General features: G+C 45.9%; 1 protein-coding gene and 1 long non-coding RNA gene across 2 annotated transcripts in view; one reads left to right on the top strand and one right to left on the bottom strand.

Annotated features, from left to right (window-relative positions):
• The first annotated feature begins 211 nt into the window (after positions 1–211).
• On the top strand, positions 212–1,279 carry LOC306920797. The gene is made up of 3 exons (XR_013789683.1): positions 212–370; positions 646–800; positions 1,028–1,279. It is a non-coding gene; the product is annotated as an uncharacterized lncRNA (long non-coding RNA).
• A 4,652-nt stretch (positions 1,280–5,931) lies between these two features.
• adamtsl3 (ADAMTS-like 3) overlaps positions 5,932–23,103 on the bottom strand; it is a 207,147-nt gene continuing 189,975 nt past the window's right edge. The window contains exons 25-35 of the mRNA XM_079496541.1: positions 22,349–22,640; positions 20,930–21,057; positions 19,553–19,690; positions 17,221–17,412; positions 16,278–16,391; positions 14,453–14,719; positions 13,112–13,295; positions 11,147–11,357; positions 10,407–10,510; positions 9,193–9,413; positions 5,932–6,068 (exon numbers count right to left, since the gene is read on the bottom strand). Coding sequence (XP_079352667.1) covers positions 5,950–6,068; positions 9,193–9,413; positions 10,407–10,510; positions 11,147–11,357; positions 13,112–13,295; positions 14,453–14,719; positions 16,278–16,391; positions 17,221–17,412; positions 19,553–19,690; positions 20,930–21,057; positions 22,349–22,640 — 1,970 coding nt within the window. The 3' untranslated portion in view covers positions 5,932–5,949. The remainder of the gene's footprint in view (positions 6,069–9,192; positions 9,414–10,406; positions 10,511–11,146; positions 11,358–13,111; positions 13,296–14,452; positions 14,720–16,277; positions 16,392–17,220; positions 17,413–19,552; positions 19,691–20,929; positions 21,058–22,348; positions 22,641–23,103) is intronic.

Raw genomic sequence — 23,103 nt, 5'->3', positions numbered from 1 at the left:
ATACATAGTGAGTCACTGCTGTTTTGCAGCACAGCTTTAACCCAAGGATTCAAGCAAAACAAATCTGTTCAGAATTATCTTTAAGTCTACAGGCAAACGTTCATCAAATGGAGGCACCACATTGGCACTCAATTGGTGGAAGTTGCTTTGTGGGTGTGGCCTCCAGTGGCTATATAATGGCACTCACCTGCGTATATCTACAATATTGTGACTTCATTTATTCGGTGACGCACCGGCGGCCGTCTTCACAGGTGGCTATCTTCACAGGTGGCTATAACCATTCACAGGCGGCTGTCTTCATGGGCGGCTATCTTCGAATCATGGCATCCAGGAAAACAACTTATACTACTACATCCACAGAAAATACAAGGTAATATCTGATCGTGTTCTGGGAATGTAAAATGCATTATCGTTCAGCTGTTTTGGGCACTGTCTCATGTGAGCTTGTAGATTTGCTATTTTAGAAAATCTTTTCAAATATGACCTGCGCAAAATGATGCCAAGTCACGTGACTAAATTATTCCATTGAAACATAGGCAATGTTTTGAATTTCCTGGAAAGTTATAGTTTTGCACATGCAGTACAAGGTTTCCACCTGAGCTGTGTTGGAACACTGTGCTAAGCTGTGGATCTCCTCTCCACCAGATAAAGCGGAAGCTTGCCTGAAGGATGGTGAGAGGATCCTGATGGACTGTAGCTTACACATGGAGATCAAGACTTTAACGCCAAGTGTGTGTGTGTGTGAAATGCCTGAGAGACATGAAAAAGGCTTCAAAGGATATCGGTGACGAGCTGTCCGAGTAAGCATGCCCACGTTGTCAAAAAATACTGCGTAAAATCCTCAGTGTTCCGGGCCCATGTATATTTATAAACTTATAAATGACCACTGACAATTTCACTGTTAGTCCAGCAACTGGGGAAAAGCCATAACATAGAATCGAATACCAGTTGAAAATTATTAAAATGTGACTATTGGCCCTCAGCTTGCATATTTCTGATCACTGTATTCTGCATCCTTTTTATTCAGAGGCTTTTCAGAACTGCTGGACTGGGAGAAGGGGAGCAAGTAAAGTAAACTGTACCTGTATGTCCTGTGTATTTAGTACTGTGTACTTGCACTGCTGTAATGTTGTATGTATAGGACCCCCTCTAAAACGAGATGCTGCATCTCAAGGGGCCATCCTCTCAATAAAGTTCAAAGTAATTCGAAACTGGTCTCCGTAAAATCTGAATCCCCCCCCCCACCGCCCACCCCCTTTTCCCCTCACTGTATATTTTTCTTTTCCCTCCATTATGATGAATTCCTGTTCTGTTCTTTGTAAACGAGTGTAATGCTTAATTGGGTCGTCCACTCACAGTTAACAGTCTTTGTATTGAGTTTGTGCTTGAAATGTAGCCTACTGTTAATAAATATTTCTATCAATCAATGGGCACACCTAAGCTTCCATGCACGGACAAAAGAAGCTGTCTGCCCTTCCGGGTTTTTAGACAGCTGGTGGATGGAAATGAACCCATGCGGCATTCTGCCAAATGCTGCGTGGGTGGAGCTTCATTTCCATCCACCAGCTGTCTAAAAACCCGGAAGGGCAGACAGCTTCTTTTGTCCGCACATGGAATCTTAGGTGTGCTTACACTGACTGTTGGCTGACCTGTGGATGAGTTTGTGTACTTTTTATTGTAATAAAGACTTGTCCAGTAAAATTCCTGTTGTGGGTTCATGTCCATAGCTGTCTCTTAAGTTGTACCCACTTTCCAGCATTGTGGTTGTCTGGTTGAAGTTTTTTAGATGGATGAGCATCTGAATTAACTTTATGATTAGCTCGATAGCTGATGCACATCAAACAGATTTATTTGTAATGGCATATGTCTCAAATTTCAACATATTGAATACTGCAGCAGCTGGAGAGATCCTAAATGCTGCCAGTGTTTATACAAAATCCCCAATGTTGATGGTGTACAAATTGGTCCATTTTTACACTTTTTTTTTTTTATGGCAAATTTGCTGCAGATGGTTTATGATGCTTGAAGTCAGGGAGTCTGACTGAGGAAACTTTGCCAGTAATTATATCAAATTGAAATTTGTTTTATTGAAAACGTTGCACAGTATAAGCGTTAAGGATCTGTGTGTAGTTAATGGAACCAGTTACAGCCTACATGTGTTTAAAAAGAGTTTGTGGCCTAATGCATATAAAACTGGGGGTCCTTCAAAATTAAATGCAAGTTTGAGACTATTATTCAGAATGCAGTGCAACACTAAATAGAAAACCGATTGTGTGAAATGTGTCAGCCTGGTGGTGGTGCTATAAAGAACAGATGTGAAATGTCAGGCAAAGGTTTTTCCTTGGCCTCTAGGGAGTTATAGCGCCACCATGAGGCTGAGTTGAAAATGTTCCAGTGGTATTTCTTCCTTGGCCTAGTGGGAATGTGTGTGCACAATTTCACGGAAATCACACAATGTGTTCATAATTTGCAGCAGTATGGAGTCTGAAAGATCTGTGTTGTTGAATGTCTCTAGAGAGACTGTGTACCAATTTGCGTGATGTTTGGACAAAATCTGTATAGGTGTACTGTCCAAAAAATTGTTTTGCACAAAGCGGCCTCCTGGTGGCGCTATAAAAGGCCAAGGTGAAAACACAAGCACACAAAGCTGGGCATAGGAGGGGTAGCGTAGCCTGGTAAACCCCTCCCCCCTTGAAAACATTTCACTCATTCTGCAAGGGGATCACAAAGCAGCGCACTTCGACACGTTGTGAGCTTAGTATAGGATATAGACTATTTTCACAATATTTTGTAGGGCATATATTGTTTAAAGTTTGCGACCCAAAATTTCTTCCTAGAAATGTATAGTGGAATCAATTATTAACGAGTACAAAAGTATGAGTGAAAGTATGTGCTTACTTTTTTTTTTTAAAGTTTCGTTTTTGTCTTTTCTGCCTTTATTGACAGTATCAAGTGAAGATGGACAGGAAAGTAGGGAGAGAGAGAAGGGGAGGGACACGCAGCAAAGGTCGTCATGAACGGGACTCGAACACGCGACACGCTGTCAGGCCAAAGCCTATATGTGGCATGATGCACCTGGACCGCTAGGCCAGCGGGCGCCCCGTCATGTACTTACTTGAATAAAATGTACTTTACTTTACGTTACCGGCGTACACCCGCTGCCGATAACATATTTTCAAAGAACGATAACACAGGCATTCAAGAACAAAATTAGTTGACAAAAATGCACAAAGTGACCAAACCATCTTTATTCCATTCTACTGTTATTATCTGCACTTTAATGTTTGTTAAAATACTTCACGTTCCTTCGATCCACACTGTGATCCCACACAAATAGTGAGAACGTCAACACCCTGGATATGCTAATAGTATACTCGTCGTTTTCAGTAGCCAAGGACAGAAATGCAGAATGGAAGTAAATGTATGCATGTTATTGAGTGGCATGTTTTTATATTTGTTTTTGGCTTTTTCTGCCTTTATTGATAGGTTGAAAGTAGACTGACAGGAAATGGGGAGAGAGATGGGGGGGAAGAAACGCGGCAAAGGCCGTCGGGATCGGGAGTCGAACCCGCGGCAAGCCGTTAGGCTGGCGGTTGAGCTAACCGCCCGGGCCGAGTGGCATGTTTTAAGTAACATACATATAAAAACAATACAAATAAAAACAACCGAGATTGCACGTAAAGTACATGCAAACTAAACCAGAAGACTGCATGGTGGGAGAGATACCGCCTCAATATCAACATCGAGTGCTCCATGTCTCGCTTGTATTTCTGGATCAGAAATAAGAGTTTTAAATAGAGAAAACATACAAGACACCTATAAATTATGGAAGTCAAGAAGTAAGAAAGAAGTAAGAAAGTCTAAAAAAAAGAAAAAGGAAAAAAAAGGACAAATAAAACAATCTACATACACTGAATGTACAATATTGCACTTGAAACATAGTAAATATATACAAGACATGTTTTACAATGCAGCACATTGGGTATGATCATATATTAGATTCACTGTTAAAATACCATGTGTTATTGCAGCGTCCTCTGCTATGTCAAAGCCAGTCGCATCCGATCGTCAGTGTCTGTTATAGAAGAACAATGACTCAGCAAAATGCTAAGCTTCTGTAACAAAACGGTGTTCTTCTGTCAATGAATGTAATCACAAAGTGGTGTTAAAGGAGAATAGAGGCTAACTCCGCCAGATGGGGCAGCAGAGAGAGAGTACACTGGGTTCCCCCGAGCAGGAGGAGGGAACCCAGTGTACTCTCTGCTGCCCCATCTGGCGGAGTCAGGTTAATGCGCGTGAGGCGTGACCAAAATAAAAACTACTTTCTGGCCTTGACGCGTGATTTGGAATCCCACCAAAGCTCCAGGATCCCACCGCCGTTCCAGGATCCAGGACCCGCCTTACCGTGTGTCTGATTGGCTCCCGGGCAGGCATAGTTTTACTGAGGTTAGGTTTAGGGTTAGGTATAGGCATAGTTGCAAAAAAGGAGAACTGTCAATCACAGCGACTACTGGCCAATCACAGCAGGGTTTCCTGGAGCTGCAGTGGGATTCCAAATCATGTGGCCTTGACTCATCCAAACAGAATGAAAACGTGGACTCGAGACTGGACTCGACACGAGTCGAGCACTCGACACTATAGTGTCGACAGCATTGACAGCATTCCGTTAAGCATTAGGTTACACTTTAGCTAAGGAAAAATAGCAGCTCATGAGCTTGTTTTGTTTGTGAAAATGTGGCGCAAATCTTTGAATATATAGGGTTTTTCTGAAAACTGTTAGGATTTAGAAGATTTTTTTTTAATCAGGTCTAAATGGGATAATATTAACCGTCCTCTGTTGCAAGCAACTCCAACATTCTCATTCTGGGATCCCTTGTCCAATGTCACTACTAGAACAAACAATAGAAAAGCAACAAAAAGAGCTATAGGGTTAAGAGTCCAGATTAGGAAAGTCCAGAAAGTCCATTCAGTCCATAATTCGTTTCAATCTGAGATAGATTTGCACCCCTTCCTTTAGACTTCCAAGTCAAGCTGAGCATTTGTGGACCCACAGTGGAATTGGGGTGCGTGCGTGTGTATGTGTGTGTGTGTGTGTGTGTGTGTGTGTGTGTGTGTGTGTGTGTGTGTGTGTGTGTGTGTGTGTGTGTGTTTGTGTGTGTGTGTGTGTGTGTGTGCCGTGCGTGCGCATGTGTGTGTGTGTGTCAGAGGTGGAAAGTAACTTTGAAGTATTTGTACTTTACTGAGTATTTCCAACTTCCAATACATTTACTTCTACTCCACTACATCTCGGATCCAAATATTGTACTTTTACTCCACTACATTTATTTGAAAAAGTAGTTACTAGTTGCTTTGTAGATTTTGAATTATTATTACAAAACATACATTAACCACTTCAGCCATATATACATTTCATCCATGTGAAAATATTCCAGATCTTCAAAGCTCAAAATCCGTCGCATTGCGACGCATTTTGAGCTTGTAGATCGGCTATTTTAAGAATTGTTTTTAATGCTAATGTTAAGTTGAAGACTTGAGATTCTGCAAAACTGAGCACTTTTACTTTGGGTACTTTAAGCACATTTTGATGCCAATACATTTGTACTTTTATTCAAGTACATTTTGAATTCCGGACCTTTATTCCCTGGAACAACATATTTTCAAATGGGGGTCGGCAGCCAATTATATAGTTTCTGGGGTCCTTGACATGAAATAGTTTGAGAACCACTGTTTCTGAAAACTGTCATGATTTATAAGGCATTTGTAGAATCTGGTCTCAGTCCTAAATGGGTTAAGTAAAACGTGTGAGTACTTCCCCCCCCACCCCCCACCCCCGGTGAGTATGGAGTGTGTGGCCCTTCCCGTCTCCAAGCCATTTCACTCAGTCTCTATCACTCGAGTCCTCCTTCCATATATTATTTCAGTTGTGTTTGCAATAGCCATGCCCCGCCGCTAGGTGGTGCCGCCGTCTGTTAAGCAGGACTGGCAGCACCTCTGCTTGTACAGGTCCACGTTGCATAGCTTGAGTCTCTTCACCACAGCACAGTACTGGGTGCTGTCCTCGCATTCACCTGCAGGGTGACAAAACACAAACCAAGAAGAAGAGAGGGATTGTCAAACCATGCAGTGAATCTTATTACAAAGGACAAAAAAATACCTAAAAAATGTGGACAAAGTACTCACATTTCCATTTCTTTTTTATTGGCACAGACCAAAAAGGAACGCTTACGCGTTTCGGCTATGAGCCTTCATCAGGACCCTCTCGAAAACGAGATACTATCTCAATGGGGTTTTCCTAAATAAAGAATTTCAAGAGCTCTGATGAAGAAATGGAAATGTGAGTTTCCTATAACTTTGTCCGCAATTTATTAAATTGGAATTTTTTAATTCCTATTTTTTGATGAATACTGGATTTGGGTTTGGCACTCTACTGAAAACCATTGCTGATGCGCAACCTCTTTTTCTCATTTACCTCAGGGAATATTATCAGAACAATCTGGGAATAAATTCCTTACCACATTATACATTAGACACTTACATTTCTTCACTAATGTGTTTGTAAAGGTGTCAACACATCTCACAATGATTGAAATTCAGTTTCCCTAGGAGAATCTGTGACAGCTGCTGAAAGTTGGGGTTACCTGTTGAAAGTTAAGTTACCATTAACAACATATATATATAACACATATATGTATATATATATATATATATATATATATATATGCAGGCAAAAAATGGTGCATTTATATAGCGCCTTTATCCAAGGCGCTTTACATAGATTGTGCATTACATTCACCCATTCACACGCACATTCATACACCGATGGTGGAGGAAACCATGCAAGGCACCAACCAGCACATCAGGAGCAATTAGGGGTTCAGAGTCTTGCTCAAGGACACTTCGACACTAACTCGGGGGAGCCCGGTTTCAAACTGGCAACCTTGCGGTTACCATCCAGCCACTCTACCCCTGAGCCACCGCCGCCACCATTGCAATCCATTGCAAGCATTTGTTTAGCACGAAAAACACTCCTTGGCCTAAAAACGGCCATATAGCCACTTTTCCAAATGTTAAGAAATGTATTGGTAAGACATTCATTCCCAGATTGTATTAATATCCCCTGCATATATGCCCCCTGGCGGAAAGATTACTCAATTTATTTTTTACTTTGAGTACAAGAGTACCACAGACGAATAACAGTCTAAGTCCACACTATTGATCCATAATATATAACTGATAGATAAGGGTTCAGGACAACAAGGCCATCAATACTGCAATATAGAAACATATGTTACAAGTAAGGCCTCACTCACACCTTTAAAACATTGATGCATGCTTGTTGTATGAATGTTGTAAGTGTCATGGCCGCCCGTGAGTGAGGCCTAAAAGTCCAAGAGTATTGGCATCAAATGTACTTAAAGTACAAAAAGTTAAAGTACTCATTATGCAAAATGTTCCATTTCAAGTTATCCAATGTATTGTACAGTATAAAACTCTTTTGTAAATAGCTTGTAGATCGGCTATTTTCAAATGGCCAAAATGTACATAGGGCCGATGTGCTTAATGCATGTTTTGTAATCAAAATCTATACAAAGTAACTAGTAAAGTTTTCAATTAAATGTAGTGGAGTAAAAGTACAATATTTGGATCCGAGATGTAGTGGAGTAGAAGTAAAAGTAGGCTATTGGAAATCAGAAATACCCCATTAAAGAACATGTACATCAAAATGTTACTTAAGTAAATGCATGTAGCTTCCAACTGGCCCTCTCAGTACGGAGGTTTGACAGCTATTTAACTTTAACGGTTATCACATTGGTTCACAAAAGTCTACTAGGCCAGTGGTTCTCAGGCCAGTGGTCCGGGGACCACCAGTGGTCCTTGAGGGGGTTCCAGGTGGTCCCCATGTGGTCCGGGGACCACCAGTGGTCCTTGAGGGGATTCCAGGTGGTCCCCATGCTAAATGATGGAGTTGATAAGCAAATGAACCCTGAACCCTTATAGATCTTTAACTCTTGAGAGCGCAAAATGAACCCAAACAATAATGCAACTCTTGAGAGTGTAAAATGAAACCAAATGGTCCCGTAAGGTCAGCATTACTTAATTTACAAGAAGTCTACACAATTAGAGAATGTAGAATAATTGTCATTTTGATCAACGGTTTGCCTGTTGTCTCTACTATGGTATACCAACATCAATACGGCAAGTTTTGGGTCTGAGAGGCTAAATCTCATCAAATGGTGGTCCCGTGGCTCAAATGCCAAATAAATGACTGTCCTTCTGTTCTAGGCGGTATCAGTGTGAATGTTTGGATCAAAACTAGTTCCACTCGACTCAGCTGTGCCAGTTGAGTGAGAGACACAGTTTCCAGTGCACCTGGGGGCTTCTCCACTCAAGTTCACATGAAGAAACACATGAAGGCATGTGTGTTTCCAGTTCAAATCTGATACCAAGTCAATCAAACTAACCTAGTGGAAAGTTTACAGGAACAATGAATGGGTATGTAATGTATGCCACCTTCTGGAAGCCTCTGGGACTACAGTTATGCACAGAGGCTATTGTAGAATTACACAAATTAAATATATATTTTTACTGGCTTGTGACAAGCTAAAACCCTTCAAAAGGGGGTGCATACTATATTTAGACTAGTCATTGGTTAGACATGGGTTAAGGTTAGGTTTAGGTGTGCTGCCCCGTGGGAGGTTAGGTTTAGGGTGAGGGTTTGAGATAGGTTGTAGAATGTAGGACTAATGACTGGTCTAACCATTGACTAGTCTAAACCAAAAACTCTTGAAAAGTACACTGTCGTCATAACTCTTGCATCTATTGACAATTTCGTCAACAAATAAAAACTAGACGAGTGCAGAAGAGACAAGTCATTTATATGCTTGGTTGCACATGCTGAAAATAGCAGATCTACAAGCTCACAACGTGTCGTACACTGCGACTTGTGAGCTTATAGATCTGCTATTTTCAGCCTGCAATCAATCTTAAAATCAGCCATTACGACGCCATCAAGGCCCTCCAAAATACATTTCAGTCGACTAAATCAACCGTAGACTTAGTCGACTAAAACTAGACTAACACTAAAACATTTCAGACGACTAAAACATGACTAAAACTAAATTAAACGTTATTCAAAAAGACTATTACTAAAACTGAATCAAATATTTTCCGTAAAAAAACAACAACTCTTACTCCCACAGGTGTTGGCAGTGTTGCAGTGCCGCCAGGTGGCTGGCCGTCTCAGCCATGAGGAGCAGTGCTGCTCGGCCAGGGTCTTCTGGCTCCCCCGGTGGACACAGTCCACCCTGCGGGACTGGAAGCCGCTGCCGCACGCCACTGTGCACGGCCGCCACGGGCCCGCGCGCCACGCCACGTCACACTGCTCCGAGAGGCAGTCTCGCACCGACTCCGGCCTATAGGAGGAGGACATGGGCAAATAAATACAATAATACAGAGGCAGGCTCGCACCGACGCCGGCCTATAGGAGGAGGATATAATAATACAGAGGCAGGCTCGCACCGACACCGGCCTATAGGAGGAGGAGGACATGGGCCACTGTTGTTTTCCTACTAAAACTATAAAGACAAAAAATGTTTGTTGACTACCCTTTTCCACTGACGAAAACTAAATGGAAACTACATGAAAGCTAAGCTATGATGGCTAAAACTATAAGACTAAATATACTGACGATTTCGTCAACAAATAAGAACTAGACTAAAATGTTAGGAAGGGACTAGTGGACAAGAGATCCAGTAGAAGTCATTTTACACTTGGTTGCATGGTGAAAATAGCAGATCTACAAGCCCACAACGTGTTGCGCTGCGAAAAACTATTCAAGAGAATAAGACTAAACACTAAAACTAAAATAAAAACATTCTGCCAAAAACAACACTGATATGGGCAAATAAAATAATACAAAACATTGAAATGATCCCATTTGTCAGGTGAAAGAAGCGCTGGTTTCTTTATTTAGTAACGAACACTCCTCTCAACCGGGCCAGTCTCAATCATAGCATTACGTTACATAACATTGGGTGTCTCTAAAGATTTCTGTTACCATGCTTCCTGTTACCTGTTACCTGGTCATGTGACCTGAGTAACCAATACATGACAGCAGCGTGTGTGGCAGACAATCAGGACTAGGTCCTCAGTATGACTCATGTATGACTATGTATGTCTTCTACATTTCATGAGCTGTTACTCTACAATAAAACTTGCAAAATAGCATTATTGAAACAAGACACAAAATACAAAACTAAACTACTAAACACGCTTTAAACTGAAAACAAACAAAATAATGAAAAATTATAATGTTGATGTTTGTGTGTGTGTGTGTGTGTGCGTGCGCGTGTGTGTGCGTGCTTGTGTATGCGTGTGTGTGTGTGCGTGCGTGCATGCATGCCTACCTATTAGTGAGGTCACAGTCTTGCTGTGATGAGCTGTTGGTGTGTTTACAGATGACAGATCTCTTCTGGATGGTGGAGGAGGAGCCTAAACACCTCCCTGAACACTGACAAAAAAAACACATTTTCATTAGCCCTTCGCTAAGCCCCACCCACTTTGCTAAGTCCCACCCACTCTGCATGGCAAGCTGTGCTTCTTCTCACCCATTGAGATGCATGTTAAATGATTTCTCCATATAAATAGTCAATCATTTCAGTAGCAAGAGCTTCAAAATGTCTTCTAAATCTAGTCAACCAGGCCTGCAGTAGGCTATGCACTGGACAAAATGAATGTGCATGACATATTATTTCAATAAACTAGAAATACGAGGAAATGTTTAAGGGAGAAACCATGATCCAACTCAATCAATTTACTCTGACTGGAGTTTTCATGTAGGCTAATGCACAGTAAGGTCATTAGTATTATTGTCATCACCGACGTTAGCCGTGTATGTGTTCAACACCACGTAGATAATACCAATAATTGCCGTAAATCATAAAATCTTGGTATTTATATATTATTTGAGTGACACTTGGGGCCCTATTTTGCATATCTTAAGTACCAGATCTTGGTTGCTAGACTAAACACTAAAACATTCTGGGTGACTACAATGTGACTAAAACTAAATGGAAACTATTCAAAAGACTAAAACTAAAAATCTAAATTTGCTGCAAAAAACAACACTGGATCCGAGTGTATTTACCTTCCCCCAGGGACTGGTCACCCAGGCAGGACAGCTATCGGACGTCGTGCACCGCTGCCTCTCCGCTGGCCGCCGTGTGGTCCCCTCGCAGGCAGAGGGCGCCAACGTCCTCAGCGCTCCGCCGGCTTCGAGCTGTTGGCAGGAAACCCGCCGCTGCCTCCACCCGGAACCGCAGGCGGCGGAGCACTGGGACCACGTGGACACCGTCCAACTGGCACACAGCGGGCGAGAAACAAACCAACGGTGGATTAACACCGTCCAACTGGCACACAGCGGGGCGAGAAACAAACCAACGGTGGATTAACACCGTCCAACTGGCACACAGCGGGGCGAGAAACAAACCAACGGTGGATTAACACCGTCCAACTGGCACACAGCGGGAGGAGAAACAAACCAACGGTGGATTAACACTGTCCAACTGGCACACAGCGGGAGGAGAAACAAACCAACGGTGGATTAACACCGTCCAACTGGCACACAGTGGGAGGAGAAACAAACCAACGGTGGATTAACACTGTCCAACTGGCACACAGCGGGAGGAGAAACAAACCAACGGTGGATTAACACCGTCCAACTGGCACACAGTGGGAGGAGAAACAAACCAACGGTGGATTAACACCGTCCAACTGGCACACAGCGGGAGGAGAAACAAACCAACGGTGGATTAACACCGTCCAACTGGCACACAGCGGGAGGAGAAACAAACCAACGGTGGATTAGGACAGTGGTGCGGGGACCCCACTAGTCCCAACCCCACTAGACCCGACCCCACTAGTCCCAACCCCACTAGACCCAACCCCACTAGTCTCAACCCCACTAGACCCGACCCCACTAGTCCCAACCCCACTAGACCCGACCCCACTAGTCCCAACCCCACTAGACCCGACCCCACTAGTCCCAACCCCACTAGACCCGACCCCACTAGTCCCAACCCCACTAGTCCCAACCCCACTAGACCCGACCCCACTAGTCCCAACCCCACTAGACCCGACCCCACTAGTCCCAACCCCACTAGACCCGACCCCACTAGTCCCAACCCCACTAGACCCGACCCCACTAGTCCCAACCCCACTAGACCCGACCCCACTAGACCCGACCCCACTAGACCCGAACCCACTAGTCCCAACCCCACTAGACCCGACCCCACTAGTCCCAACCCCACTAGACCCGACCCCACTAGTCCCAACCCCACTAGACCCGACCCCACTAGTCCCAACCCCACTAGACCCGACCTCACTAGTCCCCACTAGTCACTAGTTCCAGGGGGTCCCCAGCTAAATGATAGTTTGGAGGAACCACATGGACCCTTATGGGTCTGTAACTCTGAGAGTGTACAAATGGAACGAAACGGACCCCATTGGGGTCCATTTGATTAGATTTGTACACTCTCAAGAGTTAAATTAACACTAATTTTACAATAATAAACTTGGGTCTCAGAGATAGAAATGCCATTAAATGGGGGGTCCGTAGACTAATATGCATGTCAAACTGGGGGTCCTTGAAATTAAACGCGCTGAGACCGTCTTGATCCAAGGCTGTTTCAAACACAGTCATCACTCATCAGTCTTATTTACACTTGGCGCGAGCAAACGGAAATATAGGCTACAGTAAAGGTTGCAGCCTGGTGAAAAATAAACTCCACGCGTGAAATGCTACGATAAGGAAGCAAGGATTTGGTAGCACAGGGAAGCACAGCAGCAGAAACAGAACGCCATTATGAAGGACTCGGCAATGATGTGACATCACTGACGATTCCTTGGGCATGTGACGGATTTAACTTATAACATTGTGCAGTGCGGGTACGCTGATTAAAAAAGGTCACTCACCCGTGTTTTGTTGCGTCCCACCCGTACACGTTAACTTATAAAAGTATATTTTCCGCCCGTTCCCACCCGTCAAACGCGGGTACCCACGGGGTATCCACGGGTATCCGACCCGTTGCAGGACTCTGGGGGGACATGGTACCTGGGGGGACAGTCGTGCAGGTTGCAGCCCACGGGGACAGACACGGGCCTGGGCAGATGGTGACACATGGTGGGCAGGACGTCACGCCCCGCGGGGTTCGCGCAGACAATCCTCCGGACGCGTGTCCCTTTGTTTCCACAGGGGGCGCTGCAGGCGGTCCAGTTTCCGAAGCGCCACGCAAACTCTGTGGAAACAAACACATTCGTGAGGAAAGTGTACGAAAAGCTTTTCTTTCTTTCTTTCTTTCTTTCTTTCTGTCAATGTGAGAAAGGGCAGGTATACTGTATTTAGCATTCTGAACACCTTTACATGGATGTACTAAACATTCTGAATACCTTACATGGATGTAGCACTTGCTGTAGTACTTGCACTAGCCTCGACGACCTTACAGTCTCAATTTATGTCATTTAGATAGCATTTTATGTAGACATATAGGGCTCCATTTTTGTCGCCACCATTTCCCGCGACGCGGCCCGCAAGTCACCCGCTGACCGAAAATTACGAGTATAGGAGCTTGCTCTGTACCTTAATGGTATTTTGGTCCAGCGTCACCCGCTATCTATTTAGCCGACACCGGTATTTGCGCCTAGACGTGTGGTCATGGGCTTTTCCCTAAATTGCTATTTTGGTCACATACATTTGGGAAGTCGATAGTGGAGTTTAAAAGCACCCGTAAGCCGTGCCAAATTAGTTTGGTAGAGCGCGCGTGACGCGCGCCTCAATGGAGATGTCCAGGCACAGATCAGGATGCCTCATCTCTCCTTATGCTCCTATTGCATCTCTTTGTAATTGTCCTATAATCAGCAGAAGTGAGTGCATGCCACTTCCTTGTGTCCACTGTGTTTATGTCAAATAAGTTATTTGTGCCAGGCATTGTGCGGCGTGCACGATTCCATTTGCTCGTTTAGTTAATCACCCCACAGCACCCGCCCGCCGCGCGATAATTGCGTTGAAAACCTTGACCCGTCCGCGTGCCCCGTGGGGCCTGCGGGCAACGGGCAGGCCCACGCATCACTAAGCAAGGTAAGCTCACCTTCAGTGTAAACATTGTAAACATAGCAGGCATATACAGGTATAAGCTCACCTTCAGTGTAAACATTGTAAACATAGCAGGCATATACAGGTATAAGCTCACCTTCAGTGTAAACATTGTGAACATAGCAGGCGTATATACAGGTATAAGCTCACCTTCAGTGTAAACATTGTAAACATAGCAGGCATATACAGGTATAAGCTCACCTTCAGTGTAAACATTGTGAACATAGCAGGCATATACAGGTATATGCTCACCTTCAGTGTAAACATTGTGAACATAGCAGGCATATACAGGTACATGCTCACCTTCAGTGCGGACGTATATCCAAGCGGACAGCATCTGCACGTCGCCGCTGGCGAACGTGCGACATCGATAGCGACCCGAGAACCTCCCGTGGAGTGTGTTGACCTCCAGGACGCGACCTTTCACCAGCATTCTGTAGCGCAGGCCCCCTGCACCCTCGCTCTGACCACCATGGCCCTGAACCTGGCCCCGGCCCTGCAGGTCCTTCAGAGTGTGGTTCTGGAAGTCCCAGTGGACTGGCATCCTGTGGTCAGGAACTACTGGACAGCCTGCAGGGAGGAGGAGAGACACAGGGTGACGTATATACAGGCCAAGATCTGTGAAGGAAGTCCATGTAGAATTGACCTATAGCTAAGCCCCTCTCCAAACTGCTATGGTCCAATCACAGCTAAGCATAACATGGGTTAGACAAACCTCTCCACCAATAGTTTTTCTATATGATAAAACAAGTTTTAAAAAGTGCATATGGCAGGCCTTGTTGACAGATTTGGAAGATATTTTGAAGATGTGGTTCCAAAAACGAACCAGTATTTAATGTGTAAAATCCATGATATTTACAATGGAATGAATGAGCCCGGCTGGAAAGTGTCCAAGTGGGAGTGTCTAACTGGTAGAGGGCGGGGCTTTGCTAAAGGTGAAGGTGTGTGTGTGTGTGTGTGTGTGTGTGTGTGTGTGTGTGTGTGTGTGTGTGTGTGTGTGTGTGTGTGTGTGTGTGTGTGTGTGTGTGTGTGTGTGTGTGTGTGTTCAGGGTCTGTTTGGGGTACGAACAGATGCAATACCACTGGGTGACCTAAAGTGGCACTGTTGAATAACTGGAGCCAGCCAGCGGTGTTGTTGATCAGCCTGCACCGCTCAGTTCACACAGGTGTGCTTTTCCTTATTGCCCCGTCTTATCGCTGCTTGCAGCTACTTTGTTCTGATCGTTTTGCTTTTGCTTTTGTGTGTGTGTGTGTGTGTGTGTGTGTGTGTGTGTGTGTGTGTGTGTGTGTGTGTGTGTGTGTGTGTGTGTGTGTGTGTGTGTGTGTGTGTGTGTGTGCATGTGCGCATGCGTGCACATGTGTGTGTGTGTGTGTGTGTGTGTGCGTGCGTACCGATACACAGACTAGGGACTTCAAGCAATAACGGTTTTCAGGACGGCTCCGCGAGGCGGAAGTACAGCTGCTATGACGCAATCGCCGTAGCAGTCAAAATCATTAAGCAAACAGCTGTCGGCGACGGGTTCCCACCCTTTTTTTGGGTTCCCATGGTGGTGTGTCTATGCAGCACGTGTGTGCGCGTGTGTGTGACACCGTGTGCCTGCGTGCATGTTCTCTATAATGAACATTAGAAAACCGTTATGATGATGGCTATCAGTGGCACACCTAATGCCTCATGAGCTATGTAGCATACTCACACTATACCGCTAACAAGCTAACAGTTGATCAACTGATGTTGACGAATGTGTGTAGAAGGCAGTATTGTTTTTGGCAGCAAATTTTGATTTTAGTTTTTAGTCATAATCTCTTCACTAGTTTTCATTTAGTTTCAGACACATTTTAGTCACCTGGAATGTTTTAGTGTTAGTCTAGTTTTAGTCGACTAAATCTACAGTTGATTTAGTCAACTAAAATGTATTTTGGTGGGCCTTGATTAGCCTGGCTAATAAGCCAGACCGAATCAGCCGTTGGCAAAAAAGAAATTGCCTGACAGTGTTGTGTGATATTAGTCTGGCTTATTAGCCAGGCTAGGCCTTGATACCGTCGTAATGACTGTTTTTACTGTGTGTGTGTGTGTGTGTGTGTGTGTGCGTGCGTGCGTGCGTGCGTGCGTGCGTGCGTGCGTGCATACCAATACGCAGGACATCACCAGGTGTGACCACCACACTGGTTCCACTGCGTGAAGCCATGAGGACTCTCCTTCTGGTGAGATCCTGGGAGACGCTTTGAGCTGCTGGATACTGACCTGCACGCACACGCACACACACACACACACACACACACACACACACACACACACACACACACACACACACACACACACACACACACACACACACACACAGAGTCCAGGGTTCATTTCGTTGCCTTGTTCACTTGCGGTGGACATTTTTGCCAAAATGTTATTTTTGCCACGGACATAGAAAATGAGCGGACAATAATTTTACCAGAAACACATAAAGAGACGAATGAATGACCATAACAGGTTTGTAACTCAGTGACAGTGTTCAAATGGAGCCAGTCACCTGACCAAAAAAACGAACAACGCCTATACATGTCCTTAGGTTCCCAGAACATGTATACATGTCCTTACATAAAACATAAAAAGTGTTAACTGGCTACGCATGCCGGGAGCCACGTGAGGTGAGTCTTAACAAGCCACGCATATGTCGGACTGTTAGTATGTGGTACCAATGTATGGGGACGACGACGACACATTGCTGTCTGTAGGAGTGGCTAGCACCACTCAAAAAATAAAATCTATCTGACATGCTGTAAAGAAGCAACCCAAAAGCAGAGTGAACTAGAATGCTATCGGGCCCTACATTGCGGGGAGAATGGGGAGGACATGCCCATACCGTGGGCGTGCAGGGTGGTGGCAGTGGACCTCCCTATGGGGTTGCTGCCCATACCATGGGCGTGCAGGGTGGTGGCAGTGGACCTCCCTATGGGGTTGCTGCCCATACCGTGGGCGTGCAGGGTGGTGGCAGTGGACCTCCCTATGGGGTTGCTGCCCATACCGTGGGCGTGCAGGGTGGTGGCAGTGGACCTCCCTATGGGGTTGCTGCCCATACCGTGTATGTGCAGGGTGGTGGAGGCGGTGGACCTCCCTATGGGGTTGCTGGCGGTGCAGGCGTAGCTGCCGCGGTCCTGCAGGGTGACGTTGGGCAGCCACAGAGAGCCCGACGGCAGAGCGACGGAGCGTTGGGCATCCAACCCGCCGTGACTGTCCCTCCTCTGCCAAGACACCGTGGGCTGGGGCACACCTGCAAAACACACGCACGCACGCACGCGCACACGCACACACACACGCACACACACACACACACCGATTCAATTAAATTCAAAGGAGCTTTATTGGCATGAGAAAACAAACGTCACACATGTGGCGTTTGTGTCACACACACATTAATGTAGGTGTGGTGGGGGGAGAGAGAGACAAAGAAAAGAGAGCACTATACAACCACCTAAAAGAAAGACCAGATGCACTGCTTAACAAGGCCTTCTAGAGAGATGCCCCCTCAGCCAGCTGGTCCTGGAACTCTGTGCCCAAACACACAGGCCCCATTTCCACCCAAATAACTTTGGTTCCAAACTTTGGAAACCAGTTTGGAAACCAGAATTGGTTTCAGGGTTCTGAACCAGTTCATTATCAGTGGAAACGCTCTGAACTGGTTCAATATTAGGCAGAGAAAAAAGAACCGAACCGCTTCAACCTCAGTGGAATAGCTAGGGGCCAAACAGAGCCACCAGATAGAGAACCCACTGGATTATAAAAATCAGACCCATCTCAACTGAGTGGTACTGTACTGTACTGTACTGTACTGTACTGTACTGTACTGTACTGTACTGTACTGTACTGTACTGTACTGTACTGTACTGTAATTGTCCCAGGAAATACTGTCTGGATTGGCACTAGAATGGAGGAGGGAAGCACGCTTTGGACGTTATTAAAGGTAAGAATATGTTTTGGTTAATGTTAGTGTTGGTGTAGTCTATCTGTTTTGTGCTTGTGTATGGTAAATGGTAAATGGTGCATTTATATAGCGCCTTTATATCCAAGGCGCTTTACATAGATTGTGCATTACATTCACCCATTCACACACACATTCATACACTGATTGCGGTGGAAGCCATGCAAGGTACCAACCAGCACATCGGGAGCAATTTGGGGTTCAGTGTCTTGCCCAAGGACACTTCGACATGTAGGAGCCGGGATTCGAACCGCCGACCCATGGATCATTGGACGACCTGCTCTACCTCTTGAGCCACAGTCGCTCGCACACGCGCGCGTGCACACACAGGTGCACATGCGGCACATAATTATGAGTGAATTACCGCGCTCTCTATAATGTATGATGCTCTATATTGGCCGCCTCAATTAGAATAATAATACACAGCCTCTCTTTATTTTCTTTTTCTCTCACTGCAGAACTTCCTTTCCTTTCGTTGTCTATGGTGCTGAAGTTTCAAGGGACATTTATTTGTGTAAAATGGCTGCAAGTTTCAACTGCCTGGACTGTGTTATATTGGCTGCATGCTGCAACAGGGAAATTGTGACCGTTTCTGAACCAATCCTTGCAGGGGGATTTTCAGAAACGCCACTGCAGTGACCTACCAGTGACAGGACAGTCCAGAGTGAGGCTGGCTCCAGGGCTAGGGTTAGGGACGGGTCAGTGACCTACCAGTGACAGGACAGTCCAGAGTGAGGCTGCCTCCAGGGCTAGGGTTAGGGACGGGTCAGTGACCTACCAGTGACATGACAGTCCAGAGTGAGGCTGCCTTCAGGGCTAGGGTTAGGGACGGGTCAGTGACCTACCAGTGACAGGACAGTCCAGGGTGAGGCTTGCTCCAGGGTTAGGGACGGGTCAGTGACCTACCAGTGACAGGACAGTCCAGAGTGAGGCTGCCTCCAGGGCTAAGGTTAGGGACGGGTCAGTGACCTACCAGTGACCGGACAGTCCAGGGTGAGGCTTGCTCCAGGGCTAGGGTTAGGGACGGGTCAGTAGCCTACCAGTGACAGGACAGTCCAGGGTGAGGCTGGCTCCAGGGCTACGGGTCAGTGACCTACCAGTGACAGGACAGTCCAGGGTGAGGCTTGCTCCAGGGCTAGGGTTAGGGATGGGTCAGTGACCTACCAGTGACAGGACAGTCCAGGGTGAGGCTTGCTCCAGGGCTAGGGTTAGGGACGGGTCAGTAGCCTACCAGTGACAGGACAGTCCAGGGTGAGGCTGGCTCCAGGGCTAGGGTTAGGGACGGGTCAGTGACCTACCAGTGACAGGACAGTCCAGGGTGAGGCTGCCTCCAGGGCTAGGGTTAGGGACGGGTCAGTGACCTACCAGTGACAGGACAGTCCAGGGTGAGGCTGGCTCCAGGGCTAGGGTTAGGGACGGGTCAGTGACCTACCAGTGACAGGACAGTCCAGGGTGAGGCTGGCTCCAGGGCGGACGCTGACCTGGCCTCCCACTACAGCCCTGAGGGTCCGGCCGGCTGCCACGCCGCGGTCCGACACGTTCCTCCACGACACCGCGATGGAGGGTGGTTCTGCACGGGGATTCACATACATATACCTATGCCTTAGACCAGTGGTTCCCAAACTTTTTCATGTCAAGGAGACAAGGACCCCCAAATAGACAATTATTAGCCCACGGACCCCCATTAGAAAATATCCAGAGACCAGTGATTCTCAACCTGTTTCATTTCAAGGACCCCCAGTTTGACATGCATAATAGTCTACAGACTACAGGCATTGAGTTCATTTAACTCTGAGAGCGTACAGATGGAACCATTTTGTACAAATGGTTCCATTTGTACACTCTCAGAGTTACAGACCCATAATGGTCCATTTGGTTCCTAACTACCATTTAGCTGGGGACCCCCTGGAACTCCCTGAAGTACCCCTGGGGGTCCCTGGACCCCACATTGGGAACCACTGCCTTAGACTAGGCACGCAACAACGTAAATAGCACTTTATGTACTGTAGTCTGTAGGTAGACATATTGAAATTTTATTTCATTTACCATGTGTTGTTCTTGCTTACTGTAAATCGCTCTGGATTAAGTAATACATAAATAATAAAATAAATAAATGCCTAAATTGTAAACTATATAAATAGATTACAATCTATTAAAACTGGTGACAATTAAAATCGTGATCAAATCACAATTTGAATCGTGACGCAAGCATCAGGCGTGCAGAATGCGTCGCAGCTTGTAGATCGGCTATTTTCAGCATGCAAGTGTGATTAGTGTGGTTAGGATGCCTCTCGAGCGTCTCCCTAGGGAGGTCCTCGAGGCACGTCCCACTGGGAGGAGACCCCGGGGCAGACCAAGGACCAGTTGGAGGAAACACATCGACTCACTGGCCTTGGAACGTCTCGGGATCCCCCAGGAGGAAGTCACTAATGTTGCTCTGGAGAGGGACGTCTGGAGCTCTCTGGTGGAGCTGTTGCCCCTCGTGACCCGACTACGGATAAGCGGTTGAAGATGGATGGATGGAAGTGTGAAATCCGGTGTCACGACTAAAATCTTAATGTATTTAATCGACTAAAACTAAATGAAAACTAAACCTTTTCAGATGACTAAAATCTTAATGTATTTAATCGACTAAAACTAAATGAAAACTAAAACTTTTCAGATGACTAAAATCTTGTGTATGTATTTAAATGACTGAAACTAAATTAAAATGTATTAAAAAAAGACTGACTATAAAACAAAATCTAAATTAGCTGTAAATAAAAAGAAATGAACACAGATTTACGAGGAGAAACAAAATGACACCCACCAGCCAGCAGTATGTGAGACGTGGCGCTGTCAGAGCCGTGTGCGTTGGTGGCGGTGCAGCGGTACGCGCCGCGATCCGACGCCGCGGGCCACGATATGTGCAGCGCCCCCTTGCTGTCCCACCACACCCTACAGAGACAATATGAACAATATGACATGTGTAGCTGTCACACCACACCCTACAGAGACAATATGAACAATATGACATGTGTAGCTGTTACACCACACCCTACAGAGACACTATGAACAATATGACATGTGTAGCTGTCACACCACACCCTACAGAGACACTACTATGACATGTGTAGCTGTCACACCACACCCTACAGAGACACTATGAACAATATGACATGTGTAGCTGTTACACCACACCCTACAGAGACACTACTATGACATGTGTAGCTGTTACACCACACCCTACAGAGACACTACTATGACATGTGTAGCTGTTACACCACACCCTACAGAGACACTACTATGACATGTGTAGCTGTTACACCACACCCTACAGAGACACTACTATGACATGTGTAGCTGTTACACCACACCCTACAGAGACACTACTATGACATGTGTAGCTGTTACACCACACCCTACAGAGACACTATGAACAATATGACATATGTAGCTGTTACACCCCACCCTACAGAGACACTATGAACAATATGACATGATTGATTGAATACTGTATTAACAGGCTTTGGGCCAAGCCCCTACAGTTTATAGGGCCTATATAGGGACTACAATTCCCATAATGCTTTGGTGCACTGCACCTCCTTGTGGATAGGGGGAGGGCTGTCTTACTGAGACAACATGTAGTCCAGGAAAGAAGGTGAGCCCAGTGTCCATGACATCAGAGACACTGGTCTCACTGCTAAAATCTAATATCTAAAACCACAAATTACACACATAAAGACCCCCCAGGAAAGTGTTCTAAATCTTCTAAACGTCATTAACATATATTTTTTGGGAAAAAAGGGTGAAGTTTCCCTTTAATAACACGGGCTTTGAGCTTCATCCGAAACATTCATCCATTCTTAGATTAGATTAGAAACATTTCATGTTTGATCAGTGGACACCGCTCCAATGCCTGGCCGCATGTGTCCCTCCATGATGTCCCTATGTATGTTTTTAGTATGAACAGCTGCACTAACGCTGGGTGACCACTGAGTGGCACTGTTGAGAAGCCTACATGCAGGCCATTCACACTGACAACTATACCTATAATAATACAAGTATAACTAACAATAAAACTGTACCGTACCGTACCGTACCGTACCGTACCGTACCGTACCGTACCGTACCGTACCGTACCGTACAGTAACTCACAATAAAAGTATATAGTTGCACCGCTCAGTTCACACAGGTGTGATTTGTGACTAATTAGCATACATTCGGGCAGAATTTGAGAACGCTATACCTGGCGGTGCGCTTCAGTGGAGCTCCGTCTTTGGTCCAGCGGGCGGTGGGCCGTGGGACCCCCTCCGCGGGACAGAGCAGGGTGAGGGAGCGCGTGGCGTTGGTGAGGAAGGCGTCGTGTCCCGCAGTGACGTTGATGTTCCTCTGGAAGGCCAAGGTCACCGGCCACCGCTGCTGCTGCTTCGATCTGACGATCGCAGGAACGCCCGCGGGGCGCTCTGTCTTCTGTCTGACCGTCACAGGAACGCCCGCGGGGCGCTCTGCGGAGCGCTCGGACCAGTTGGACAGCCTGCCTGTCGGAGAGATCAAAGGCATGTCCAGAAGAACAACAACAGGGCATAGCGGTGGTTCTTTATCTATCTGCTTTTCTCACTGTTAAAAAAATGAGTTGTGCCAGTTCGAGACTCGAGAGAAAAACCTACGGTACAAAGTAAACACTAATTTGATTCAGTAGTCCACTATGTCAGATTCAGTAGTACAAAAAACATGCCGGCTGTGTGGGGTGAAAGTTTAGTGAATGATAAGGGGACGTCGCAGGACAACAGCAGTAGCTGTGTGGGGTGAGTTTAGTGAATGATAAGGGGACGTCGCAGGACAACAGCAGTAGCTGTGTGGGGTGAAAGTTTAGTGAATGATAAGGGGACGTCGCAGGACAACAGCAGTAGCTGTGTGGGGTGAGTTTAGTGAATGATAAGGGGACGTCGCAGGACAACAGCAGTAGCTGTGTGGGGTGAGTTTAGTGAATGATAAGGGGAC

Source organism: Electrona antarctica, assembly GCF_951216825.1.
Source record: "Electrona antarctica genome assembly, chromosome: 3".
Classification (NCBI taxonomy): Eukaryota; Metazoa; Chordata; class Actinopteri; order Myctophiformes; family Myctophidae; genus Electrona; species Electrona antarctica.
The sequence above is the reverse complement of the archived record's forward strand: the minus strand, read 5'-3'. Positions and strand labels throughout refer to the sequence as shown.